This window comes from Furipterus horrens, unplaced genomic scaffold, assembly GCF_987537825.1.
Source record: "Furipterus horrens unplaced genomic scaffold, mFurHor1.1.pri manual_scaffold_2, whole genome shotgun sequence".
Classification (NCBI taxonomy): Eukaryota; Metazoa; Chordata; class Mammalia; order Chiroptera; family Furipteridae; genus Furipterus; species Furipterus horrens.
The window spans coordinates 173,150,473-173,177,630 of record NW_028327172.1 but is presented as its reverse complement, the minus strand read 5'-3'; the positions used below and the strand labels follow the sequence as shown (position 1 = coordinate 173,177,630).

Genomic DNA, 27,158 nt, shown 5'->3' with positions numbered 1-27,158 from the left:
TGTCTAAAGTCATTGACTGGAATGCCAGTGGATTTTACCTACAGCAGCTACATGTATTGCCAGAGAGCTTGGTTCCCATAAAGCATCCCTTGGACTTGAATAAGAAGTTTGGCATGTCAAGGGGGAAGAAATGATACACTTATTATTATCTGGCAAATGGGAATGCAGAAAGTAAGGGGAGCCTGTGATAACACTATTTTGAGGCAAAGAATGGGGATTCTGGACCAGTTGCCCACTAAGAGGAAATAGTCTTGATCGAAGTATTAGCTAGCAGAGGGGACACAGATGGCTTTTTGGGTTGATCTTAATGAGTAGAGTCCTAGGAAGGACTGCAGAGGCCTGGGGGAGAGGATGGCTAGGCTACTGCATCCTGGGGCCAGCTCTGCTGACATGAGGACAGAGCCTGTGTGTGCAAGGCTTGGCACAGGAAAGGACAGCAGGTAGATTAGGATGTGCATAAAGGGCTGCGACAAGAACCAAACCAAGCCAGGAGTAAGTTTATTTCTATGCTTACAGTTTTTGATGTTTCTTTCAAAGTTTAACTTAACATAGAGACTGGCAGTAAAACTTCCACAAGTTATTTGGAATTTTTCGTACCTTTCATACTTTTCATTTAACCTTGTTTGTGCTTCAGCCTGAATGCAGCTAAAGCATCATCACCATGCCCATTGTCATCTACCAGCTTGGATGAAATACGCAACCAAAGTCTCTGTGTTTTTGAAAAGAAGTCTTTAATTAAGATTTATTTTTGTTTTCCTAGGTAGCCCAGGCATGACCCACAGAGATCTGACTTCCTCCAGTCTGAATGACATTTCTGATAAACCAGAGAAGGACCAGGTAAGCCAAGAATTCATTCTTGCTTCTTTGCAATGTAAGACCATATGTATATCTAGAAGGTACTGGAAAAGATTGGAAATGATAGTTCCCATTATTAAAATGAACCAGTATGTGCAGATGGGTTTTTTGCATTTTTTCTGAGAGAAGAGGAGGCAGTATGTGCAGGGGTTTGAAGTTCAGAAACCAAGAATTAGAGTCTTGACTCCAGCCTTTACAGATGTATTCTTTTGGGTAATTTAATCTTGTAACTATAGTTGTATTAGCTTTAAAATAGTAATAATAATCCTTACCTCAGGGTTAAATAAGATGCTTTATGAAAAAGTGCAGGGATTAAAAAGGCTAAGAAATTCTGGCAATCGTTAACTCTTGGGTATACTTTTGGCAAAGGTAATATAGTTTCATTAGCTATATATTTGTCTATTAAAACATAGAGTAAGTAGTAAGTATCCATCTCTTATCATAGCTATAGTTAATGCAATGAAGTCTTCATCTCCCTCAAAGAGGAGGAAGCTCTGTTCTTTGCTTCCCATGTAAGAGTTTGAAGAGAAACTTTAAAATTGACCCCATGATCTTTTCTACAACCCACAGTAGAGTAGGAATTCAAACTAATAGTTCCAGTTTCGTTACCCACTATTTTATTAACTTCATATACCAAGAATGAGAAGTAGAAAATGGGCTTGCAAAGAAGATGAGGCTATGTCAAAAAAACCCCAATAAACTAGGGCTTTTAACTTTTTAACCTGCATTTTCTTCCTCTGTTTAGGTAGGAAAAAAAAAGTTTGCCAGGCTCAAATTTGTTTTGAAAAAGCTTTTATAATTAATTAGCGAATGTCCTGGAAATGATGTTGGCAGTAAAGTCAAACTTGTTCTGTATGCTTTTCCAAGTTGGCCCAAAAAACTTCCATCCGACTGGAACTACAGTTTCTGACTGACTGATTATTCTGCCTGGATACAGTGTGAACAATTACGATGGTGCCTCACAACTTCCTGGAGCTATATAGCTTCTCAGTAGCACAAGCAATGGGTTTAATGTTCAGAGTTATGAATAGGAGCAGAATTTCTTTTTTCTGTCAGCTACATAGTGACAAGATTTGGGGGCATATTTTTTATGAGATTCTGTTTTGGGAAAACAGAAGAAACAAATCTGTGGACTGTCCTTTTTCTCTCCGGCTCTGCCAAGCCTATGTACTGATGATTCCAGTAGTGGCTGCCTTAATGAGAAATAGCTTAAAATAGTTAACAGCAGAAGAAGAGCAAGCCAAACTTTAGGTGATTCAACGCTTCAACAATATTCCAGCTTGGATGTTATATTTATTAAGCAGAAAAACACTTGGGGAGAAGTAGATTAAAAAAACCAAAACATCTGGAGCTCATCTACTTGTAAATCTATATAAATAATCTCTTCTACTTTGTTGCTATGGAAGATTTTTTTTTCTTCATTATCCAGTTATCTTCCTCAGTTACCTTAGATTGATCAGTTTTTCTTTGTCCATTTATTTCGTTTCTGTTCTTTTAAAAGTGTGTAAGTTTGGTGAGTGCTTATCGAATATAATGGGTTTAGCGCTCATCTTCATGTGAGTATTGAAGCAGTTGTGAGGATGAGAAAATCTTTCTCATCATGTTACCTCTTAGCTCCAGTTCTCTGGTTGAGGTGCTGAGCTCAGGATGGTACAATGACTTTTAAAAGGACTTGACATTTTTTTTCCAAGTTTATCAATAATGCAGTAACATCTCAGAATTACATGACCAATCTTAAGTGAAACCGCAGTCCATAGGCAGAGGCAGTTGCAGTAGTTGTAGAAATACCTTACAGATCCTCAGAGAGACATTTAGGGCTCATATATCTTGGTACCTTCTTAGCTGGTGTTCACTTTCATCATACTCATTGTCTAGCTAACTTTTCTGAGAACCTATCCATAGATCTTCTGGGGGGATTTGGCCTAAGATTTACTTCTGAAGTGTACTGTAATCACTTTTAACACTATCTATTGCCTATTATCTTTAAATGTACTTGGCTGTCTTTATTTCTATTTTTGACGTCTTGGTCTTTTGCAGAAATAGACCTGAATTTAAATATTTTGTCAGAGAGGAAAAGAATGAAACGATTAAACCATGTATAAGTTTGAAACTGCTAAGCCGTGACTGCCTTAAAATCAAATCTAGAAAGAAACATTTTTGTGATTGAACAACCCTTATCCGCTGAGATGAGTTTTCATTGTTCCGAAGATTTCCATCCTAAGTTCACATAAAGCTTCCCTTAGCATAAATAGCCATTTCATATTCACAGTGGTAGAAAGATACAATAGCACTTCCTTTTTTTTTCATGGCTCTGCCAAAAAACCTTCTTACACTCAGCAGTGGCCATCTCGCTCCACTCCTCAGAGAAGGTACAGTGGCTAAGAAAGGCTCATGTTTTCTGAGGGTATAATCCTTTAGTGTGTTTAGGGACCAGTGAAACACTGCTGTGTCAGGAGAGCTTCAGACGGAATCAAATATGTGAGTCTGAGAACAAAGGTGTGCTGTGAGGAGGTGGTTACAGTCATTACATGTCGTAAATTCCCATAGTTCTGATTACTGCAGTTTGCTTCCTTGTGGTTCAGTGGCCACAGCTTTCCTTTGCCAGGTGTCCTTGATGGGAACTGATGTGGTCATTGCAATGATTATCTTTGGTGTCCCCTTCCAAGGGGATTAGCTTGCTACTTATATCATTAACAAAAATGATGTTTGTCGTCATCTTTTCCCTTTACAAAATAAATTTGACTATGTAAGTGGGCAGGTGGGGCAGAGGAGAGCAAAGGAGGAAATAATTGGAGCAACTGTAAGAGCAGAAAAAAAAAAATTTGGCTTTGTATAGCTTGCTTCTCTCACCTGATAACTCTATCCCATAGCCTTAAATAATTAATCAATGGTTATTAGTGGCATTTGAGAAGCACCAATGTTTGTACTGATTTCAAGAACCCACGTATTGAACCTATGTTCCAATTAAAATTGGGACAATTGAACTTTCCCATTTTCATAGCGCTCTTTTTCTGTGAAAGCTGTTTATCCAGATCATTTAAACACAGATTCTTTATTAGTGTGAAAATGAAGCAGATGAAACCATCTGAAGTTAACTAAGGTCTATCTTGCATTTTTAGTAAGAAAAAGCGGTCTTTTGTAAAATTTAGAACTATGGTTTTAAGTAACTGTGATGTTGCAATAAATTTGGATTTCTAAATCACCCCATAACTGTATGCTGCATTGATTTAAACTTGTTCATTCTGTCAAAAAATATATTCTATGCTGGAATATGTACCTGGTGGTATGGTTCCAGAGGTGAATGAGACAAATAAATCTTTTGACTCATGGAGCTTTCGTGCTTTTGGGAGACAGATAGACAATAAACATCAAAAACAAGTAAACAGATAGGATAATTTCACACAATAATAAGTGCTATCCTGAAAACACAACAGGATAATGTGGAGAGGTACAGGCAAGCTATTTCAGGTAGGAGGGCTAGGCAAGGAGGAAAAGATCTGGGACTTGAGGTTTCTAGGCTGAGGCAAAAAGCAAGAGTGAAGATTGAGGCAGGAATGGGTGTGGTATATTCAAAAAACAGGGAGAAGAAGAAAATATCCAGAGTGGCTGGGAAAAGGCAGCAGGTGTGCAGATGTAGGTGAGGCCAGGGAAGTCTGCGGGCGAACTTTTAATTTTATTCTGAATTGAGTGAGACATAATTTTATCTTTATCTGGAGACTTGTAGGTTCTGATTTACATTTTTAAAAGATCCCTGGGGATCTATGTGATGGAGTGGAGGAATTTGCCAGTGTTCTGGATCATCTAGTGTTGTTCCTATAATTAAGCATTGTATGAGCACTTCAGTGCGTTAAACTGAGAGCTCTGCAGACCCAATAGCCAATTTCTTAATGTATTTGCCATAGACATCACAACCTTATTCCTATCAAGCAAAGGAAGTTCTTCTGTTCCAGAGAAGCATTGTAAGAAAGAAAAAGTTTCCTATTGAAAGTATTTTTATGTACTATTAATTTGATTAAATTATTAAATAATACCAATAAAAATATTTTAATGCACTAGAGGTGGATGTAGGCCAATGAGTGGAGTGAGATTGAGCTTTTGAGTGGTTGTATCTATACCTCCAGTTTCTTTTTTATTTATTTATTTATTTATTTATTTATTTTTAATAAAGATTTTTTTTATTTTTAGAGAGAGGGGGAGGGAGAAGGAGAGGGAGAGGAACGTCAATGCCTCTTGTGCGCCCCCGACTGGAGACCTTGGGCCCACAACCCAGGCATGTGCCCTGACTGTGAATTGAACTGGCAACCCTTTAGTTCATAGGCTAGCACTCAATCCACTAAGCTACACCAGCCAGGGCTTCAATTCTCTTGATGTTTTTATCCGCTGATGTTAGACATGTCATCTGGGTAAAACACGTGACTCATGAAACCTTCATTAGAGGACTCTCTGAGGAACAGTGACAAGCATCATTGTCTTCATCGTTCAGAAAGGAGCATCAGGTGTATAGGAGGAGGACACAGCAGCTGAGTGGGGCTCCTGACCATACTCTTATCTCTTCCTATGAAAGAATTGAACTCCAGGAGCACTGCAGGACATTTCCATATCTGGCATTTAATAAGAGGCACGGCAGGTTTTACATGTCTTAAGTAGTTAACTGGAATATCACTTTTACCCCTTCTTTTTAATAGGAAGTATTCTGTCACATTCCTATACCACAAATATACTCGGAATACAGGCTGGGGCAAAAATAGGTTTACAGTTGTGAGTATGTGAAACACAGAGCTTATTCTTGTAATTATTGTATTTTCCATGCAAACAGCTGTAAACCTACTTTTGCCCCTCCCTGTATATTGCAGAGAGTCGTAGACTGCCATCAACATTCATCTTTGATGGGTGTCTACTCTCATGTCACATGTTACCTACTTCTGACCAAGGCTGCATTAAAAAAAAACAAACCCCAAAACCAAACATTTTTCCCCTTGGAAGTGGCAAATTGTTACACAACCAGAAAGCAGCAGTTTCTTATGATGATTGCTTTAAGGGCATGGTTAAAAAACGTTTACAATAAGAGTTGTAAAGATACACATGGAATTGTTCTTTACCCAATACAGTAAGATGTCAGTAGCTGTAAATTTTTTTAAACTTTAGTTTTTGATTCAAAAGTATACAAAATTGCTGCAAAAAATTCAGACAAAGTGAAAATTAATAAAGTAGAATGTGAAACTTCACAAATACCCTCAAAATAGCCACTGTTAGCAGTTTAATGTAGTCTTCTAGAATCTTCTATGCATATTACATATTTATTTATGAAAAATAAAATGGGACCATATTGTTCTGCAATTGCATTTTTAAAAAAGTGAACAAAATAATATGAATCTATCTTTTCTTAAAGGCTATATAATACATATGAATCATTTTATTTAAATGATCTTCTAATTTTTCACTGAATTTCTTGGGCTGACATTGGTCAATATAATTATAGATGTTTCAGGTGCACAATTCTATGATACATCATCTGTATATTGTATTGTGTTGCTGGGTCACTGTGTATTGCCAATTACCTTCCCCAAAGATTATACTGATTTGTGTCCTAGATCTTTTAAATACTTTAATAAATCCTCCTCTACTGCTAGGATACTATTTCCCAGCCAGATTTGAGTTTCTACTTTATTTCACTCCACTAAAAGCTTAGCAGCTCAAAGTGAAAAGAATCTCACTCAGTTCCTGGCATCTGCCTCCCAGCGCCCTTTGGGAGCGTTTTTCATCTTAACATTTTGAGGTTAAAACTGGGTCTATTCTCTTGGTCAAGCTGGATCACTGAGCTGGCTAATCTGCCTGTGTTCTGAGGTTAAAAGTGCAGAGGCAGTAGACTTGGCTACCTGTTTGTTTCTTATTGCTTCCTTCTGAAGGTGTTGCTGTTCCCAAATCTGAGAGGAATCCTCCAGGCTCTGTGGGAATTTCCTTGGCAACCAAAAATGGCTTCATCTCAAGAGCCCTTCTTGGTGGTCAGAATTTGGAGCAGAAAGAAAAGCTGGAAGAAGAGTTGGACAAGTGTTCTCTTTGAAGCACTATTCAGCACATTGGCAGCTTGACTTTGCATTTCCTTCCTCCTTTGTCTTCCATCCCCAAGATAATTTTGAATGAACTATATCCCGACTGTAAAGTTAGTTAAATGAAAAGTTTATACCTTGTGTGGAATGCTTTATTAGGAGCTTTGAAGGAGTGTTGTCATCTGGGATAACTGATAAAAAGATCAGTGAACCATTTATTACATGTTCCAGAATCTTTGCGCATTTCACTGCTTCCCTATTTCCCTCTCAATAGGGAATCTTCCTCTGCAGAGCAGCTTTATGAAGAGGCCATGCCATGGGAGGAAGTTTCTCTTCCTCTTCTTCTAAAGAGAAGGGCTTCCCACAGTTTCCAGCTCACTTGTGTGATTGATTCAGTGGCTAGTTGATTTATTTGCCTCAGCAGAATGTTACGACCTTATCAATCACTAGCAGAGCTTCCTGAGTCTCTGTGTGTTACCACCAATGGTCTGGTTTCACTCCCTGGAACTGAACCCAACCAAAAACAACCAGGCTTCCTTTTCCCCTGCTGCTATGTTGAAAGGGTAGTAGTAATTCTTTTCTACAATCTAAAAGCCAGTGGTTAATATACCAACTTGCCATCACTGCCTAATCAGTGTTTTATTCATATGCATACAAGAGGCTAGAAGAGAACCAAGTCATTGTAATAGCTTTGAACTTAAAATTTCGCTGCACTGTAGATCACTCTGTCTCCACCTGATAGTATTGAGTCTCTATAAAGAATAATTAACAATAACTAACAGAGATTGGACACTTATTCATATAATGCTTTCGTTAGTACTATCAATCCTATTTTACGTATTGGTAAACTTGAGGCACAAAAAGAGTAAGTAATTTCCCCAAAGTTTAATAGAATCTAAGCATTAGAGCTGCATTATGACACTAGAGCCTGTACTTTTAATGAGTACAGTGAATTCTGCCTATTTGCATGATAGTCTTTTTCAGCCCCTAAGCCCTAGGTGTCCAATTGATAGTTACTAGCCTTTGGTTTGTCTTTGAGACACACATCATCCTGAATAGGCTAGTTGCCAGAATTACTATTAAATAAACCGAATTCAAAAATTCTTAAGAGTCTTATGGTGACCGGATGGTTCCGCTGCCCCAGTGATTAAGAAGAGTCAATGAATCAATCAACTGTGTGCTGTGTGCCCATATCCTGGGTGGTGTTGGTGAAAGTCAGTGAGAAGAGGCTGATATAATTTTTAGAAGTATAATATATGATCTAGATTGTGAGTTTATATCTGGCTGGAGAGACCAAATAAATTGTGTGATGCTTACAGTAAAGTGCAGCAGTTCAATGAAAAATAAGTGTGTGGGTAGAACCATCATCAAAGAGAAACGAGACTAGAGAAGCATCTTTCCATTTTAGAGAACATAACAGAAGATAAGAGTTTTAGCCAATAAAATATTCTTTCTTATAGAAGGGGTTTGGTAAGAAATATGAGAAATTAATTGGATTGTAACTATCTGCAGATTAACAATTCAAGTAAATAACTTGGTTTATCCAATAAAGGGAAAATACTGTGATTGTAACTTCTTTGAATAATGGGCCAGCAATCCTTGAATTTGATGAAATACAACAAGGTTTTGATGTTAACTTATTTATTTTTTGTAGTTAGAGACCTGTAAATTAGCAAAAGTAGATTAGATTAGTTAGCCAGTTGACTTGTCCACGGACCACAGTGGATACTCATTTGATTTATAAATCCTTACTTATGCTTTCCTGAAACACCTCCTGGGTCCTGTTTATTTTCAATATCTATTTTCTGAGAGATACACAACATTATAACCTTTATATTTCTTCTTGGTATAAGGGAAAAGCAGTTATTATTAAACTCTTTCATTAGTTGATCACAGGAATAGCATTGAAGATTGAAATGAGCATGTTAAATTTTAACTCCTCTAAGCCTCAGTTTCCTGATTCATAATACAGGTATTACAATTCAGTGTAAACTGCCTTCTCCACATGCTTGTTGTCTGAAAGGAACGTGCTTAATCGTCGGCAGCCGTCCGCCTCGAGAGACGATGGTGTAGCTTCTTAAGAGTCTATCTGAACCGCCAAGAATGGCTGTGCAGTCCGACTCGGGAGTGACACGGTATCTGTCTCCTCCCGTGTTGAATCGACATCTTGCGATGACGCTGGAGTGTCCTCTCCAGTGAAGCTGAAGCTACAGAGCCTGGGCAGGGTGATATGGAGGGTCTGCTGTTGCCCGTGCAGCAGACCCCCCCTCTCTTCACATCTGAAGGATCCAAGGGAAAGACGGAGTCAATACAGCTTGGCTTCAGGTGCGCCGCAGGAGTTGCCGGTGTTGACTACAACGTCAAACCGCCTTAGGGACTCCGGCTCCGGATTTTCTGTCGGGGTTTACTCCCCTAGCCTTTCCCCTGAAGAGGTATGCCGCAAGGCAGCGGAGGTTTTTTGGAGTCAGAGTTTTCCTTCTCTGATGTGCCCTGACTGGAAGATCGAACCAGCGACACTTAGCTTAACGTGCTTAATCGTCGTCGTCAGCAGCCGTCCGTCTCGAGAGACGATGGTGTAGCTTCTTAAGAGTCTATCTGCACCGCCGAGAATGGCTGTGCAGTCCGACTCGGGAGTGACATGGTATCTGTCTCCTCCCATGTTGAATCGACATCTTGTGATGACGCTGAAGCTACAGAGCCTGGGCAGGGTGATATGGAGGGTCTGCTGTTGCCCATGCAGCAGACCCCCCCTCTCTTCGCAGCTGAAGGGTCCAAGGGAAAGACGGAGTCAATACAGCTTGGCTTCAGGTGCGCCGCAGGAGTTGCCGGTGTTGACTACAACGTCAAACCGCCTTAGGGACTCCGGCTCCGGATTTTCTGTCGGGGTTTACTCCCTTAGCCTTTCCCCTGAAGAGGTATGCCGCAAGGCAGCGGAGGTTTTTTGGAGTCAGAGTTTTCCTTCTCTGATGTGCCCTGACTGGAAGATCGAACCAGCGACACTTAGCTCGCAGGCCGACGCTCAATCCACTGAGCTAAACCAGCCAGGGTCTTAATATACTTTACGTGCTTAATATACTTTACGTGCTTAATATACTTTAAGTTATTATGCAAGTCTTAATTATCATTCTCATTTTGATTACTTAAGTGTGGTATTGCTTTTAATTTTTGGTTTTGCTTGAAGATTGAGTAGGATGGAAGTCCATTCCATTTTAGATTTTATTCCTCAACTTTCAAATTTACACTAGTAACATGGCTCTTTGGGGCTTCATGCTCTTAACTTCTGTACTCCACTGCTCTACCTGCGTGCCAGTGACATGTGCCCGATTGTCCTTCCATGAATATTGTTACTACATGCATATTTCCACTGGACCCAAGAGTCTCTTTTCCTCTCTACTTTTCCAAGGCCCATCTTTCGTTCAAAACTACCAAGTGCTGCTTATTCCTTCCTTGCATCCTTGAACATTCTGGTTTGTGTTAATTACTCATCTCAAATTTTCAACACCACCCAGCACTTACTATTTTCACTTCACAGGAACTCATTTCTTTGCTAATATGTTTTGATGTGTCTCATATTCTTTATGGGGTAGGGAGGCAGATTAGGGGGAGAAAGGAGAAGAAGTCTCTTAAGTTAGTTGCTGAGAGTAACAATGCTGATGACTAATTGGGGAGAATCTGCTTGTACTTATCCTTTGTCTCAGAACTTTTTTTAAGGCTGAGAAAATGACTATGACTATGAGAGTTTCTCAGAGAAAGGTGATTTCAGAAAGTATTGTTATTGTCTTATCTTTTCATTCTGGAGACTTTAAAAATTAGTATTTCTTATCATGATCACTGACACAGTGTTTTATTAGGTTAGCCAGATGGTTGAAATGCACATTCTTGCCCATCTTATACATTTAATTTTTTCATCTACAACAATCACGTAAATACTAACATTTCAAATATGGTTTGCTCTTGTTAAAATCCATTTGCACATTTTTATTATAACGAGAGCTCAATGAACATAGTTAACTGGCTGATTGACATAGTTGAAACAAAATACCACACCTGTTTATCTCTTTATTTAAAACAAAGCATAGCATGTCACAAGGATATATTGGAAAAGGCAACTGTCAGCACAGAAAGATGTTCCAGTGCAAGATGGCATGGTATTGCTGTTTTCCCAAGCGTGGCACATTTCAGATCATGGACTATCCAACATTCTACTTTTGGACATGAGCTAATTCATTTTCTGTGACATGATATAGTGTGGAATTATAGTTAAGGCAGATCAAACCTGGAAAGGATTTATCATTGAGTGAGATTTGTTATAGAATGTACTAGTTCTATACATTATTTTAACCCATTTTCACTTCACATTTTCTTATAGTTTAGATCCAAGGACTGCGTTATGGTAAAGATCCAACTGTATTAGTGAAAATTAAAAAAAAAAAAAAAAAAAGTCAGGTTGAAATCCAGCTATATATTAGGATGACTTATTTCAGAAAAATCTTTTGATCAGAGTAGGAAGAATTTCATCTCTTCTTATAGTGTCTTTGACTGCATTACTCATTGTTTCCCAGATGAAACTTATGGAGGAATCCTGTTTCAATATCAGCTTATTTGTGATACTGAGAAATAAACAAGGGAATTCCAGAAATTTCAATGTTACTTTTATATTGTATGAAGAAAAACTAAAGGCATAATTTATTGCCTCGTTGAATCACAGTCTCTAAGAAGACATCCTCAGACACTGCATTCTGGAAGGAAGAGCTTGTTTAGAAAAATAACAATTGCTGCTACTACTTACAATAGTTGGAAAACTGTTTTTCAAAGTGAGGAATTCTCAAGAAGTAGCTTTTTTCACCAGGACATTATGAAAACATCTGTAAAATGGGATGATGGCCATGTTTTTCCTTGCCCGCATGTCTTTGTGGAACTTCCTGAATGTAGTCCTTGTAAGGGAATGGACCTAGATTTCTGTCACATTTTGGTTTCCAGGTATATTTATAAAAGTTTTCTATAGTTTTTATTTTTATTTTTAAAATATGTGTTGAAGTAGCACAGCATGCAGGTTTTATTAAAATAAAAAAGAAGAAGAAGTGAAAATAAACTTTTAGGAGATTCTCCTACTCCAATGCTTCACTAAGGGCTATATGCTTCTATGCCTATATATTCCGTACTCTGTGCCTTCATGATCTAAATCATGCCTTAGGCTATATTTTCTTCCTTTTGGCTGCGGCTTCTTGATCTGAATTCTTACCTTGGAATACCTTGGTGTGGAAAGAATAAGAGAATAGAAGATTTAAACAAAAGGAATATAAGATGTAGTGTCCTTTCAGAGTCTTCTGGATAATAGGAAATGTGTTTTGCTTAATGTAGAAGAAAAGCCTGAGTTTTATTACCCTAGAGGTGTTGATTCAAATCCCAGCTTCCTTCTCTTCCAGCTGAGTGATCTTGTGTCGGTCCTTCTGAGCCTTAAAAAAGGGGGTTAAAAACTTATTTTTTATGTTTTTATGAGAATAAAAAGAGAGAATGTATAAGATAATGTGTGCACATCAGGTACAGATTAGTTAGATGTTCAAAAAAATGTTACTTTCCTTTCCTACCCTCTTCTCCTGCCTCCTTGTGACTAGAGGAATAAGATAAACTATGAAACAAAATAGAGAAAAATCAAACAAATAAGTGAGGCAAGAGAAAGTAGCAAATTAGAACACTGGGTATTTTAAAATTTTTATTAGATCTTAATTTAGAATAATTCTATGTTAAGTAGTTTCCTAGGCATAGTCATATACAATTTTATCGTGGTGTTGTTTTCTCTTTCTTCTCTTCTTTTCTGAAAGCAGTAAATCACCAGCCAGTTTATATTAGTACAATAAGAATTGGTTTTTTTTTTTTTTTTTTTTTAATGATTTGGAGCTTTATTTTGAATGTCTTTTTTTCCTGATAATTTGAAACCTTTTTGTCTGATTTTTCTCAAAGTATATTTTATTGATTATGTTGTTGAAATAGTTCCAATTGTTTTCCTCCTTTAATCCCCTCTGCCGAGTACCCGCCTTCCCCCATCAATCCCACCCCGCTTAGTTCATGTCCATGGGTCATTCATATAAGTTTCTTGGCTTCACCCTTTCCTATATCATTTTTTTAAATTAATTAATTATTAATTTTTTATAATAGTAAAAAATAACAATTCCCTCCTCTCAGACTTAAGACCCTTTATAACCTTATAAAAAGAATTGTTTTTATATTCATATAAACAATTATAGTTTTATTTTTATTTTAAAATTTTTACTATTAAGGTTCTTTTTCAAACAACTATCATTTTTAAATCTGAGAATGTAGAAAGCTAATAAAGCATTATAAGAGTATATAGATAGTGTTAAGACAGGCTTTGCCCTGAAGCAGTGTACAGAGGGTGTCAGTCTTGACTTAAAGCTGTTTGATGGCCACCATTGCCTTTACAATGAGTCCAGAATCCTTACCAAGGCCCCCAGAGCCCTTTACTATCCTGTCTCTCAGGTACAGTAATGTGCCAGTCTACCCGCTACCTTGGGCCCTTTGCTCTCCCTGCTCAGGCAACTGGTGTTCACCCATTATTTCTCTGTTGATGTCACCTCTTCAGGGAAGTTTCCTGTGACTCCTTCCTGTAGGCTAGAGCCTGCTGTTATAAGCTGTTTTTGCATGTTATGCTTTTCCATCATGACACCAAATAATTGTCTATTTTAATTTTTAGTAAAGTGTTGCTTCAAAATTGGAGAGATGATGTCTGGCAAACTACAGCTCAAGATCATAGCCTGCTAGAAGGTGTTTTATATGTCTGGCAAACTCAGAATTATTACAGTTTTAAAGAGTTAAAAAAAAAAAAAAGAATATGTGACAGAGACTACATGTTGCTTGCAAAACCTAATTGAACGTATCCAAAAAAAAAAAGTTTGCCAACCTATGATCTAAATCATTGCTATATGTGTTGAGTAGGTGAACACAAGTGTATTTATATTTCACTTTGTTTTCATGAGCAGGACACTTGATTATAGTAAAGTATCCATAGAGTTCATGACGACGTTGTATAAGCGTGTTGGTGAACTAATGGCTGAGTGACCATCAGAGGGTTCTGAGCTAGAGAATAATTGTACTCAAAATGTGGGAATCAATAACTATCATAAATATGGGAAGAGTTTTAATGTCATGGCACTTTTTAGCTTATATTGCCCTGCTGAACAGATTTATTAGCAATTATGATTAAGACACAATGCATGCTTATCAGATTCTCAGAATACATAAAATTTGCAAAATTAGTCACCTAAATTTCAAATGATAGAATCAAGATGGAGAATGATCTTGACAGGCTGAAACCACAGACTTTAACAAGAATAAACGTAAGCTATATAAGCTCAATACATGTTGTACGTAATGTGAAAATCCTACTTTATTGAACATAAAGCTTATGACTCATCAGATTTAGATTTTTCAAAGGCACCCATTGTTCAAAAAGGTTTTGGTAACTAGGATGGTGAGACGGTTGCCTTATGGTGAAAAAAATAGACCTGTTGTCTGTTGCCCTAGACATAAACTTGCAATGGCAGATGCATATTTTGTGGAGGCAGATTTTATTTTACTATAAGGATGAATTAGATAGGAAATAGAGCTTTATTGCTAACCTTATTTGTGAAGCACTAGACTTTTTTGCATTAAGCCTGTATTAGGTATCACTGCTACAAAAATGAATAGGGTGTCATCTCTGTTTCAGGGGTTCTGATTACAGATTATAAGCCAAATCTGTAAATAACATAGGGTGGCGGATGTCTTACTCTGAGAAGAGAGCATGGATTCTGACAGGAACTGGGGAGTGGAGAGAAGTGACATTTGAATTAAATGCTTTTGCCTTTTACCGTAATGTTCAAGAAGAAGCAAATGACTGTATGTTAGGAATAGAGAGTGTGAGGAATGTTAGGTTTTTGGGTGGGATATCGGACTAGACAGTCTTTGAGTTCTTCTAAGATGTTCTGATTTGACGAATGGCACATGGGGATTAACAAATTCAAAATTCACAAAGAAGGTAGAACTTCGCACTGGAGGGTACCATGGAACAAAGGAGCGAACAGACTCTCCAGCTCAATATTCATGTCTGTCAAGTGATCAGAATCTACTGGTGCTTTGTCAGAGTCCACCAGGTGGAAACGAAGAATTTCCCAGGGGAATTTGTGTATAGCTAGCTGTTGCCTGCTCTGTGTCAGAATTTTACTTTCCCCTTGATTTCTTTTTTATGCTTCTTTAGTGTTTTTCTATTGTTCTAATTTGGTTCATGTTCTCAGAGACCTCAGTGAAGGGTACATTTAAAAAAACCTGCTAAATAAATAATAGCATGACTACTACAGATTTAATTATAGCACTACAGCTGCTTGTTTGAAGTGTTCTGCTGGGGCCATATGGTTCCTTGTATATCCCAGCCCTGAAAGGACCTGGTTTAAATGTTTCCCAGCTGAACTGCTAGCAACCATTTGGAAGTCAGTAGATTGTGTGCTTTACCTTCCTTGTCTCTCTCTGTGGATGGACATTTTATTAACAATTTCTTATTAGACTCCATGTAATCTGATATTAAAGTATCCAGCAGACAGGTCTTAAGAGTATGTCCACTTTTTATTTTTTATTTTTAATTATTTTTCTAATACAGTTGTCCCATTTTTTCCCCCATTGCTCTCCCCTATCCTGCTGCCCCCTCCCCCATCAGTCCCCATCCTGTTGTCGATGTCCATAGGTCATTCATACTAGTTCCTTGACTAGACACTTCCCCTTCTTTCCACTTGTTATTTTTATAGGCTGAATTTTGTCATCATATTTGATGTGCTAAATGGAATGTACTTCTCCACTTAACCACTTCCATTCAATCGATTTTTAAAAAAGTCTTACCTGGGCATATATATTTATTGGTTTGAGAGAGAGAGAGAGAGAGAGAGAGAGAGAGAGAGAGAGAGATGTGAGAGAGAAACACTGATTGGTTGCCTCCCGTACAAGCCCCTACTGGGATGGAACTCACAACTTTTTGGTGTACAGGATGATGCTCCAATGCTCCAGGCCAGGGCTCATTCAATGGCTTTTTTAAAAATGGTATTTTAATGGATGATTTAAAGAATTGTTTTCTTCCCAGTGGTATGGGGGGAACAGAAGTAGAGGAGGACTCAGGAACAGGCATTTTTCCTGCTGCCGTTCTAGGAGTGTGACCTGCAGTGAATATGAAACTTCTCTGGGCCTCAAGAGAGCAAGAATTGACCCTTTTAGGTCCCTTCCAGTTCCAAAATTCTGCAAGAATCACCTAGGAAACATGTTCTTTTGGTGATAAGCATCTAGAGTTGAGGGCTCGCCTTTCATTTTCCCATTGTGGCGTTCTGTGTATCTCCTACCCTACTGCTTAGAATGCCCAAATTTCCCATCCCTTGGGCCACAAAAACTTTCACTGTGAACTTTGTGTAAAGGTCTAAGCCTCAGAGAACAACAGTTTTGGTTTTTATTATGTATTGTTCCAGTTCAAATGTAGTGGTTCTTAAGCCTTTTCTGTGTCAAAGGTCTGTTTGAGTTTGTGATGAAATGATGGATGCTTTCACCAGAAAAATGCACAATAATTGTGTAGGCACAAAGAAATGCGTATAATTACAAAGTGCCCATGAAGCTGCTGGGTCACCAGGTTCAGGATTGCTCCTCTGTTCTTTGATAAGAGCCTTGTTTTTTTCCCTTTTATTCCAAGTGAAGGGAACTGCAGGTGAGGTTGAGGTCAGGAAAGTAGAAGGTGTGAAGCCTGAAGCACCAGCTCCAAGGGTTCACATGGTGCCAAGGTCAGAACTTTGCCCAGCTCATGGATTGCATTGGAGTGGAGCAAACACTGGGGGTGCTGGACAGTGTTTTCTCAGTTCTGGCACAAGAAAGGCATTCTGCATAGATGTTTGTCAAGCTCTTAACTTTCCACTCTCCTGGTTGCATCCATTGCCTTTGATGATTCCGCTTCCCAGCTCTCATCCCTTGAACTTTTTGTTTTTAAAGAGTAGTCTACATTTTTTACCAGCTACCCAACTAAGGTGTATGCAAAAAAGAATGCACATGAAACATTTCCCCTTAAACTATAATTTTCTCTTTAGGTCACTAGCCCTATGATGCTAATTTTTAGGGTTTTGTTTGTCTGTTCTGTGTTCATTTGGTTGTCCCTTTTGCAACCCCACTGTCCCAGTGGCAGCTGGAAATTGTGGAGCAGAAAGAAGAAAGAAACCTTATGTTTAGGATCTTTTCTTTTGGGGGTGGAAGAGGAAAGGCTGTGAACAGATACTGCTTTTTATATATTAATAGGTAGGGTAAGAGTTAGAAGTAAAGCATTTTCATGTTTTTTTCTTTTTTTTTCCTGCTTAAAATACGCTCATTCAAAGACAAGGTGTCATCTGAGGGAATGCAGGGAAAATGTCATTATTACAAAGAGTTCTATTTGTTTCACAGTGTAGCTGCATTGATCTACTCAAGCTCATCTCAGTCTTCAGCATATCTGATTTTTTAGTCTTACCACGGGGACAGTATTGCTGCAACCATTTCAAGTTTAAACTCATGTATCTGTACACTGCCAGGAACTGGGGAGTGGACAGAAGTGACATTTGAATTAATTAATTTACCCAGAGAGGTACTCTACTGGATGAATAATCACCTTTAAGTCTATGATACAAAGTGGGGAAAGAGATTTCTGTCTATAATTCAGAGAGTTGTATTTCTGAATTAAATGTGGTGCCAGTGTAACTTTATTCCTTTGGGAGAGATAAAATGTATTTTGCCACATCATCTGTTTTCCATATGTTATAGATTTATATTAAAACTTTAACATGATAATAATTATTACCATTTAGTGAATGTCTATCATGCTACTTCAGATACTGTACTAGAAGCATTTTACATATTATATATGACATATAATGCATTATTATCAACTTGACTTTACAAGATAAAGAGGCTAAATGCAGAAGCTAATAACTCTATGGTCTTCTCAGTAACTCTTGCTTAGGTTAAAATGAATGAAAACTCAGGGCATAGGCATTTCTGGTGCTCAGCCAAATTGGCGCTGGCACATCTGTTACTCACCAGTATTGGTGAAACACTTGCTTTTGACGTAAGGGAGCATCGGGCATTTGAAGAAATGCACTTCTGGTGGTGTGTGTCGTTCTTGAGTCTTCCTTCACCTTCACTCCCTCTATACAGGCATTTGACAAGTCCTAATACTCTGGATTTTAATTTTTCTAAAATCTGTTTCCAATATTCTGTTCCCATCAATGTTCTTTTGGTTCAGGGCCTCCTAATACTTCTTCATTTAACACATTTATTGAATGGCCTGTTATTTGCTCAACACTGTGCATAAACACTTTCAAACACCATCTCATTTACTCTTCTGAACTCTATGAAGGGATCCCTTATTATCCCCATTTTCCAGATGAGGAAACTCAGCTTAGAGAAATGAAGTAGTTGGCCAAGGTCTCGGAGCTAGTAAGAGGAAGACTTGAGATTACACACAGCTTTGTCTAACTCACTAAAGCTCATTCTCTTTTCTCTGCTTGAACTTAAATCAGCTGGAGAACAATCATGAAGCGCTCAGCATGGGGAAGCTTTGACTCTGGAGACAGACAGCCTTTGGTTCGAATCTGCTCTCTTTCTTTCCCAGCTTCATAATCTTAGTCAAGTTGTGTAACCTCTAAATCTCATTTCCTCAGGGATAAATTTTGACAATGGTAACTTCTTCTAGAAATGTGAGAATTTAATAAGATAATGCATGTAGAGAGTTCCTGGTCTGGTGCCCACCCAGGAACCATTGATTAAAAGATGTTAGCAATCATTATTAGTATTACTACTAATAATTTAAAATTATTATTGAAGACTTTTGTGCCTCTTGGTAATGACAGTGCCTTTAGAATGCAGTTTTACTGACCAGAGACTTGAAATTGTAAGAAGGAATTCAACAGGCAGCTGTTCTCTAAAAGCAGGACAGCTTTCAAATCTCACTGAGAAATCTTGGAGAAGGGTCGGACTTGAAGGCACTTCATCAGTCATTTTTAAAAAAGCAACGAATGGTAGCTACCAAGTAACCCAAAAATAAAAGTTATTTTTTATTACCTACTGTTATAAATTTTGGTAAAGGCTTTTTGCGTCCCATCAGAGACCGTTCTCACATTTGCTACCACCGAAGGTGCTCCGTTCCTCGCCTGGAGCCTTCTGTGCCCTCGCTGTGTTCAGGTGGAGGGTAAGGATGCCATACACAGGTGTGATCACATGGGTTCCATGCATTTGACCAACACGTAGTGAACGCATCACAAGGCGGTCCCTTTATAAGGCACTGGGGAAACAAAGTTCAATAGTATGTGGCTCCTTTTTATCGGGTACTTAAGAACCCTTCTTAAAGGTACTTACAGCCCAATAAGAGGCTCCACCAAGTCAGCCAATGAATGCATTGTGATAACTAGTCTCAGAGGGAGGCTAAGGTCCTGTTGTAGAACGAAGTCAGGGTAAGCTGGGGGAGTGATGTCAGGCTTATCCTCCCAGTAATTTTGGGCTAAAGTTTGGAGGCATAGGTTGTAATTAGTATTAAAGTGGAATGCAGGTAGAGGACATTTCCCACTAGAGAGATTAATGAGTACTTGGTCACACAACAATAAAAGAGGAAAAGAACTTAAAAAATATTCTCAGCTACCACATAGAGTTTACAGGTTCTTGATTTTCTTAAAGTACTTTTTAAAGTGCTGTTCTCTTCATTTTGTTTTTCTGCTTTCCCTGTCTCTCTGGCTCATATTATTTTATGTAATTAAATACTGTTAAGTGCTCTAAATTATGGTCATTAAAATTTTTAAAGGTTATCTGTACAGAGCCTAAACCATTGTAGATGCTTGACATTGGTTTGTTGTAGAAAAGATTCAGAGATTTCAGGACAGTATGTTCTAAACGTTAGGTAGTAAAATATGTTCACAGGAATATCAGCATTTCACAATACAGTGAAGTAGATAGAGCATTAAAGATTAGAATTTCCGACGTGGCTTGATTATTTAGCTATATGAGTTTCATGGAGTTCCTTAAACTTTTCGAACTTTAGTTTCTCTTATCTGTAAGATGGTTAAATAATATATTTATCATAAGCTTCCTGTAAGAATTCAAGTAAGATGGTAAATGTGAAAGTGGTTTAAAAATTGTTAATAGCTATAAACATTGACAGTAGTATTTTTTTTTTTTTATTGATATAAGACATGAGAAACTGTGACTAGAGATTTTTAACAAGTTGATTTTTAAACTAGGTCAAGACTTGAAATTTCATCCTCTATGGGAAATCAGAACTGACGGATTGTACTTCATGTTATATTTAGTTTAATAGCCATTTGTAAATGTGCTGCTTTGTGGAATTATGTGCATTAATGGTGGTGAGATGTCTATATTTGGAAGGAAACATTAGAAAATGAAATTTTCACTCTCAGGGGACTGTTTTCATTTTGTATTTTAAAAATAGAATAGGCAAAAGTAGGGGAGTGATCAAAAAATAAAAACATGTAGCCCAAGCCTTTTGGCATCTTATTTAATGATTTTTTTGCACACTTTCATATTTTATACACTTTGGAAATCTCAGACCATATTGTGACTGTTAAGTACCAACAACACTATAAGTGATTGTCCAAATTTTGGATTCTCTAGGTGATCAAGCAATAGTTCCTCTTTTTAGTACTCTTAGACGTTGCACCGGTGGTGCTTAAATTTAGCCTTGGAAATATTCTTTTGAATCACAGCTTGGAGATGACCTGTAGGCCAATCAGAGCTCCCCTTAAAAATAAAACAAAAAAGGTTTATAGTCACACCAAAAACATCCTATCCCACAAATTAGCTTAAGAGATGAGTAAAGAATTTCCTTATTTAGCAGAGAAGTTTTAAGATAATTCTTCTTACATGGTCTTGGAATAAAAACAATAACTGGTTAAACTTACAAAACAGCGATTCTTATCTTTTCTCTTCTGCCATTTCCTAGTTTGGCAATCATACAATGTACAGTAAAGAAGTAAGATTTAGGAGTGGAATACTGGGGTGTGTTTATGATGCTGTTTGTCCAGGCTGTTCAGGAACACCCAGACCCTGTCTTCTGCCTGACACTATCTCTAGAAGATCATTAGGGGAAATGTGTACACAGAGAATAAAAGGCCAAGGAACCCTGTATTATTGCCTGAGGCTTTGGCTGTGAACCCCAAAGCAGAATCCTGGTGAACTAGGCAGAGCCTCTGTCTCATCTTCATAGCTATAAAGAGCCTAGAAGCAAAACAGGCTTCCTTTTCCTTGGAACTCAAGATTAGTCCTGCTCTTTGTTCTGAGTATCCCCTGCTACAAAAACAGACAGAGCTTTCATTGAGAAGGACTATTTTTCCAGTACCTGGAGAAAAGCTGGTGTAGGCTAATTGAGTTAGGATTTGATTAGGAAAGATCAGCCCTTCTTTTCCTTAGGCTTCTGGAAAGTGGGGGGAGGATGGGAGATAGGGACAGTCAATAATTAACCGTAGAAGCCATCTGAAGGTAATAAACTTTTTCAGCTATCATACTCCAGAATCCCCAGAGTTTGAGAGTGTAGGTCTGCTCCAAATAGATACACATAGTTCTTGGTAGGTCAAATTTATTTCAAAATTATCCCAGGGATTAGTTTTCATGAGTTTCCTTTTGATAGTCTGCTTCTTTATCCCAGCCCTGTTGGAGACTAATTTTAGCCTGAGGAAAGTATACTTGATTAGGTTATATTATATTCAGGTTGAATAGTGTTGGGATATTAGAGTTTGTATGGCATTGGAAGATAAAGGCAGGAATACATCATTTCAGACAGACCACATTCAGGTGACTTGCCTGATCTGCACTGTAGGAAGAGAGAAAGTAGAGAAGTTTACTCTCTATGTTGGAGAAACTAATAAGAAGGGAGGGTTGACACCCACATTTTTTGGTATATTGCTAGGTATTTTACCTCTCATCTTTTCTAATCATTACAAAAGTTTTTAAAGTATGAGTTATGGCCGTGGAATATGTTTTTAGTTTTTCACTTTCTTTGATTTCTCTAAGGGTGCCTGCCAAGGGGAGCACTACATGTAAGCCAGATTTGCAATGGAATAATAGTTTATTTATTAAAAATCTCATTGTAGCATAATTGTTTTATTGCATATGTGTGATTTATTTATGTACACACATAAAAATCATAATGTACACATATATAAATCAAATCTGCTTGACGTTTTTTTCTCAGTGTGAATATACGTGTATAATTGTCCCTCAGATTATGAAATAGAACAGACATCATCAGAACAGTATATTTGTTTTCTGTCATGATTTCTTTTCTTACTTTTATTATTTCCTCTTTTATACCTTTAAGTTTCTTGTGCTGTTTTATTCTTGAGATATATGTTTAGATCATTGAACTTTAGCTTTTTTTCTCTTGTAGTGTTTGCACTTAAGGCCATGAATTGTACTCAATGTACATGTTTAATAGCATTCCACAAATTTTGATATGTCATATTTTTATATTATGAGTAATATTGACTTTAACAAGTCAATGATACATATTTTAATTTTGAAGACATCTGCTGTGTTTCTAAAATAGATTCTGCTGAAATTCTCTATCTTGCAATGACTATTTTAAAAATACTAAGTTATTTTAAAGTCCATGTTTGATAACTACAATATGTATTTCTGCTTTGCGTTTGTCTCTAATTTTTGGGTTTTTTTTGTTTTTTGTTTTCCTCTTGGGTTTTACTCATTTGATCTTGCCTACAAGTAAGCCTAGTAATTTCTATTGGATGTTAGATATAAGATATACATAGTAGAAGTAACTTGATACTCTTGATGATGTTATCTTTCTTCACAGATCATTTCTTTTGCTTTTGGTTGGCACTTGGGTTAGGGGCAGGTCAGCATAATATGTATTCTGGAAGTGAGCTGATTAGAAGGTAGGTTTCGGTCTGAATGTGAATTGGCCTATTCCTAGTTTGCCCTTTGTCTTGGGTTTCTGTTTTATAGGGGTCCCAACTGGATGCCTAGCATGTTTTCCTATCATTTTGAGAGCGCAGAAGGATCTGCTCAATTTCTGAATCTCTGTAGCTTCTTAGGAATTGTCAATTGCCTTTAGAAGAATATCAGCTAAATTTAGCCTCACCCCTGCAGTTTCCTTTTTCAGAGATATTGTTTCCTCAAGTTTGTAATGTCATAGTAACTTTCTGATTCCTTTAAACTAGGGATTTTCAAATGGTGTGCCACGAGAATTTCTAAAACATGCAACATCTGACTGTTTAGTCAGGGGTACAGACCTCTTTTCATTTAGATTGTAAAATTAAAAACATGACAACAGCTAACACATCATTAGCTGTCTAGTATAAATGAATAAAAAATTTATCTATTATTTTGTCATATTGACAAAAATATTATGTATTTTTTGGTTTGCCACAGAATTGTAGTAATTATGTGTGCCATGAGATGAAAAAGGTCAGATATCGCTGCTTTAAACACATTGTAAAAATGCAGCTTTTCAGTTTTTCTTGATGGCAGGGTTGGTATGATGCAAGCCAGTATATCATAGCTGGAAGTGATGTCTCTTAGAAACATTATTTAGGCTGGAAATTTCTAGTTCACCAAATACACAGCTCCAGGCCTACAACCACCCACAGAGAATCTAAATTTTGGGATTCGTAGATCTAAGAGAGATATGTGTTACAATAGAAAAGTATAGTTGAGCCTATAAAACAGGCTTTGCATCAACTTAATCTAACCAGCCGCATGGATGAAGATGTCAGGTCTCTCTCTACTCACTATAAGACAAATGGTCAGCTTGCTTCTTGTCTTCGAGGTACTGTACCCTTCCATTAGAAGAAAGTCCCCATGAATTTTCAAACTGGAATCCATCCAATTGGCCACTTTTTCCAATGTGTAGAGAAAGGGAGTGGGCAGAGGCAAAATTATCTTACTGATGGTGAGTGGAAGAATACTTTTTTCCTACCCTAACAGTTAATATTATTTGCATATAGTAAATGAATAAATTCATGCTTAGGATACATACTTTACCTAAGTTTCTTCCCCTCATTCTTTTGAGTTCCTTGTATCTTCCTTTTCCACAGCATGTAATTATTCTTCAATACCATATCTTAGATATTGCTCAGGAATTAGCCTCAATGAGATTAATAAGTAAGGTAACCATATAATGTTTTTCATAGTTCATGATACTTTTCAGAATGAAAGAAGGTAATGTTAATAATTGCATCAGAACAGTGGGAGTAAACTGGGACTGTGTAAAGCAAACTGGTAGTTCTGGTGACTTCACTTTACTATTAATACAGGTATCTTTGCAGTGGAAGGACATGGTACTAGGGTGACCTGGAATGATTTTGAGCTTACCAGTTGAGATTTTTTTGGAAAGAGTAAGGACTGGAAATTTCCAAAGAGAATGGAAGGGGGAAAAATCAGCAGGAAGAAGAGAAAAGAAGAGGAAGAAAAACAGAAGGGAAAGAACACCAGGAATAAGCTCTTTGCTTAGAAAAACAGGTGGAAGTTAGCTTATAACCATGAGGCATTAGGCAGGGTGAATTGAGAATAAATACAGCTAGGAAGACTAAAATCGTTGTCATGGAAAAGAAAAAAGAGTGTATAGAAAGCAGTAGCAGTAAGTATAAGCTTTGTAAAAATAATGAGAACGTATACTCAAATTTCAATGATTTTTCAAGCATTGCTCGTAGTTAGAATAGCCTATAGAATTATCATCAAATTAACCAGGTTCAAATGACAAACCATGAGTAGTCCTGGTTATAAATAAGTGACACTGTATTATGGATACACTTATTTTAACATGTGCTGATAATGGCAGAGAAAAGGAGGTAGGGTTTAAGGACCTGCCTAATGACTGAGAAATAATATGATACCCTGTACCTGCTTACCAGGTGATGCTGTGGCTCTGAGGGTGATGGTAAGGAGGCCCGGAGAGCATAGTGTTAATCAAATGGTTATCCCAGTAAATGGTTATTAACATTGGCTACTAGTTTCATTGTTTCAGGTACCATATAGATAACTTAAAATGTGCAAACTGCTTTCATTGAAGAGGGCAGGAGAATTTAAGACCAAAGTGGATAATGGAAGATTGACCTCAATTAGCTAGCACTTGTATATGTGTAACTTTTCCATTGTCACAGAGTTACCATCCTAAGTAAGCTATCTATTTTATAATCAGTGTACTTGTTCTTCTTTATTAATTCATTTGTCTGGTTTCTTGGTATGTTAATACTATGTTCACTGGGTTGTTAGAAATGCACTCAGCTCGTAAGAAGAGTGAAGACATTTTAAGAGTAAACATTTATGGCAGAGGGCAAGCCATATTCTTCTGGATAATTATAGTAAGACTTACTGCGGAGGAAAGAATACAGGCTGGTCTAAAAGGAACCTTCAACGTACACATCTGGATTCACAGAGTTGGTGGTGTTGCCTGATAAAGACAAAGAAAAAAAAAAGCTACAAAAAAGCTAAACTAGTCATAGTATCTCATACCAATTGCAGCTCTACAAGGCAGCCAGTTGAAATCTATTTCTTTGAAATCGAGGTTGGTTAAGGAATTTTTTTTTCCCCCACTGTGTGTGTTCTCATAGTTGACCCTGCATAAAATCCAGGCTGGGTATCCCTTGGAGAAAAAACTAATGATCTATAAGAAAGGAATGTCAAACTTTATCCTTGGAATTCAATCCAGATGATTTTATTGGGTGATTTTCAACCTGATTTGAAGGCCCTTAGAGCCTGTTCTTGTTTTCATGATCTTTTATTGTTCTTTGTAATTCCTGGGTTACTCTTCATCTTTTTGTTTAATGTTTATACTTTTTCCTTACTGTTTTCTTATTGTTTACAAGTTACTGTGTAATAAGGACAGAATTGGTTTTCATACTTCAGTCATTACTTTTTTTCTTTATCAGATATTATTGAGATACTTAAAAAAATGACATATAAATCAGTGTTTCGTAAGTCCACCTTTATGAAAGAGATCTTTAATCAGGTGTGGTGATTGCTGCACTTTGTGACATCCCATTCAACCGTCTACCTTTCGTATGGTATTTATGTTTTTTCTTTCATTATAGCTACTTCTGTATTTGCTTCTCTCCATTGCACAGTAAACTTCAGGAGAGTAGGGTCTGTCTGTTCTCTGCAGTACCCACTTCCTGGCCCTAAGCATTGTAGGTGCCCATAAAGTTTAAAGAGAATTAAGTGGAGTTGAGAGTGGGAATAAATGACAGATGAGTACATTTCTGTCCGATGCAGCATTTTCCATTCTGTTTTTACACCGTGATGGGTTTTATGTATCTCCTAGTGGGAGAAAAAGCATTCATATGCATACAGGCATATTCAAGGCTCTGAGAGAGTCTGTAGTATAGAAACTTATTTAATTTTATTTAACTTGGAATTCCTAAAATTTATTTGACAGATGTGCTTTTGTTGAAGGGTCTGGACTCTTCAGTAAACAGACATAACCCCAAATTAATTATAAAGCCCCAAATGCAATTTTCTAGCTTATGTAACTGGTAAGAATTCTTGATGAGTTCATAGAATGAAGAAACTGCAGGACCGCAGGGCCAGGGACTGGGGACTCAGACCTTTTTCTCTCCTGCTTCTGTCTGTTTCATTTTGGATATGTGGACAGTCCTGTGATAGGCCTTGCAACATGCAGGGGAGCAATCTCTGGTAAAAGAGAAAACGTTGATGTTTATATATCCAAATACCGATTTTCCAAAGGGGCTTTGTCCTTAGTTGGGTTGTGCATCTATCCTTTGGACTCATCACTGTTATCGGAGCAGAGTCTATTAATATTGACCATATCTAGGCCTTTTGTCCACTTAGATGGCCTGGTGGTATGTCTAGAACCTATGACCTTAAGAGAGGAGTTAGAAAAGCTTCTTGGGAAGAACAGAAATAATAACCATCATTCAAGAAATATTTATTGAACCTTTCTCCTCAGGCACTCTCCTAGGCATTAGGGATATAACACTGAGCATAATAGATGGATACTCCTCCCTTCATGGAGCATACATTCTAGTGGAGAGGCAGAAAATAAAGAAGAAAAGTAAAACCTATAACATGTTTGGCTGTGATAAGTACAAAGAAGAAAAAAAATAAAGCAGAAAAGAGGACTAAAAAGGATCTGTGGTGACAAGGAGGTTGAAAGTTTAACTAATGTGGCCAGGGACTCACTGAGAAGAAGGTGACTTTTAAATAAAGATCTGGAGGAAAAGGAAGTGA

General features: G+C 37.5%; 1 protein-coding gene across 6 annotated transcripts in view; it reads left to right on the top strand.

Moving 5' to 3' along the window:
* Positions 1-27,158, top strand: part of SLC4A4 (solute carrier family 4 member 4) — a 331,756-nt gene that overhangs the window by 195,214 nt on the left and 109,384 nt on the right. For all 6 annotated transcript variants that reach the window (XM_090266786.1, XM_090266782.1, XM_090266785.1 and 3 more), the window contains one exon: positions 761-837. In XM_090266786.1, the coding sequence (XP_090122912.1) occupies positions 761-837 (77 nt within the window). The remainder of the gene's footprint in view (positions 1-760; positions 838-27,158) is intronic.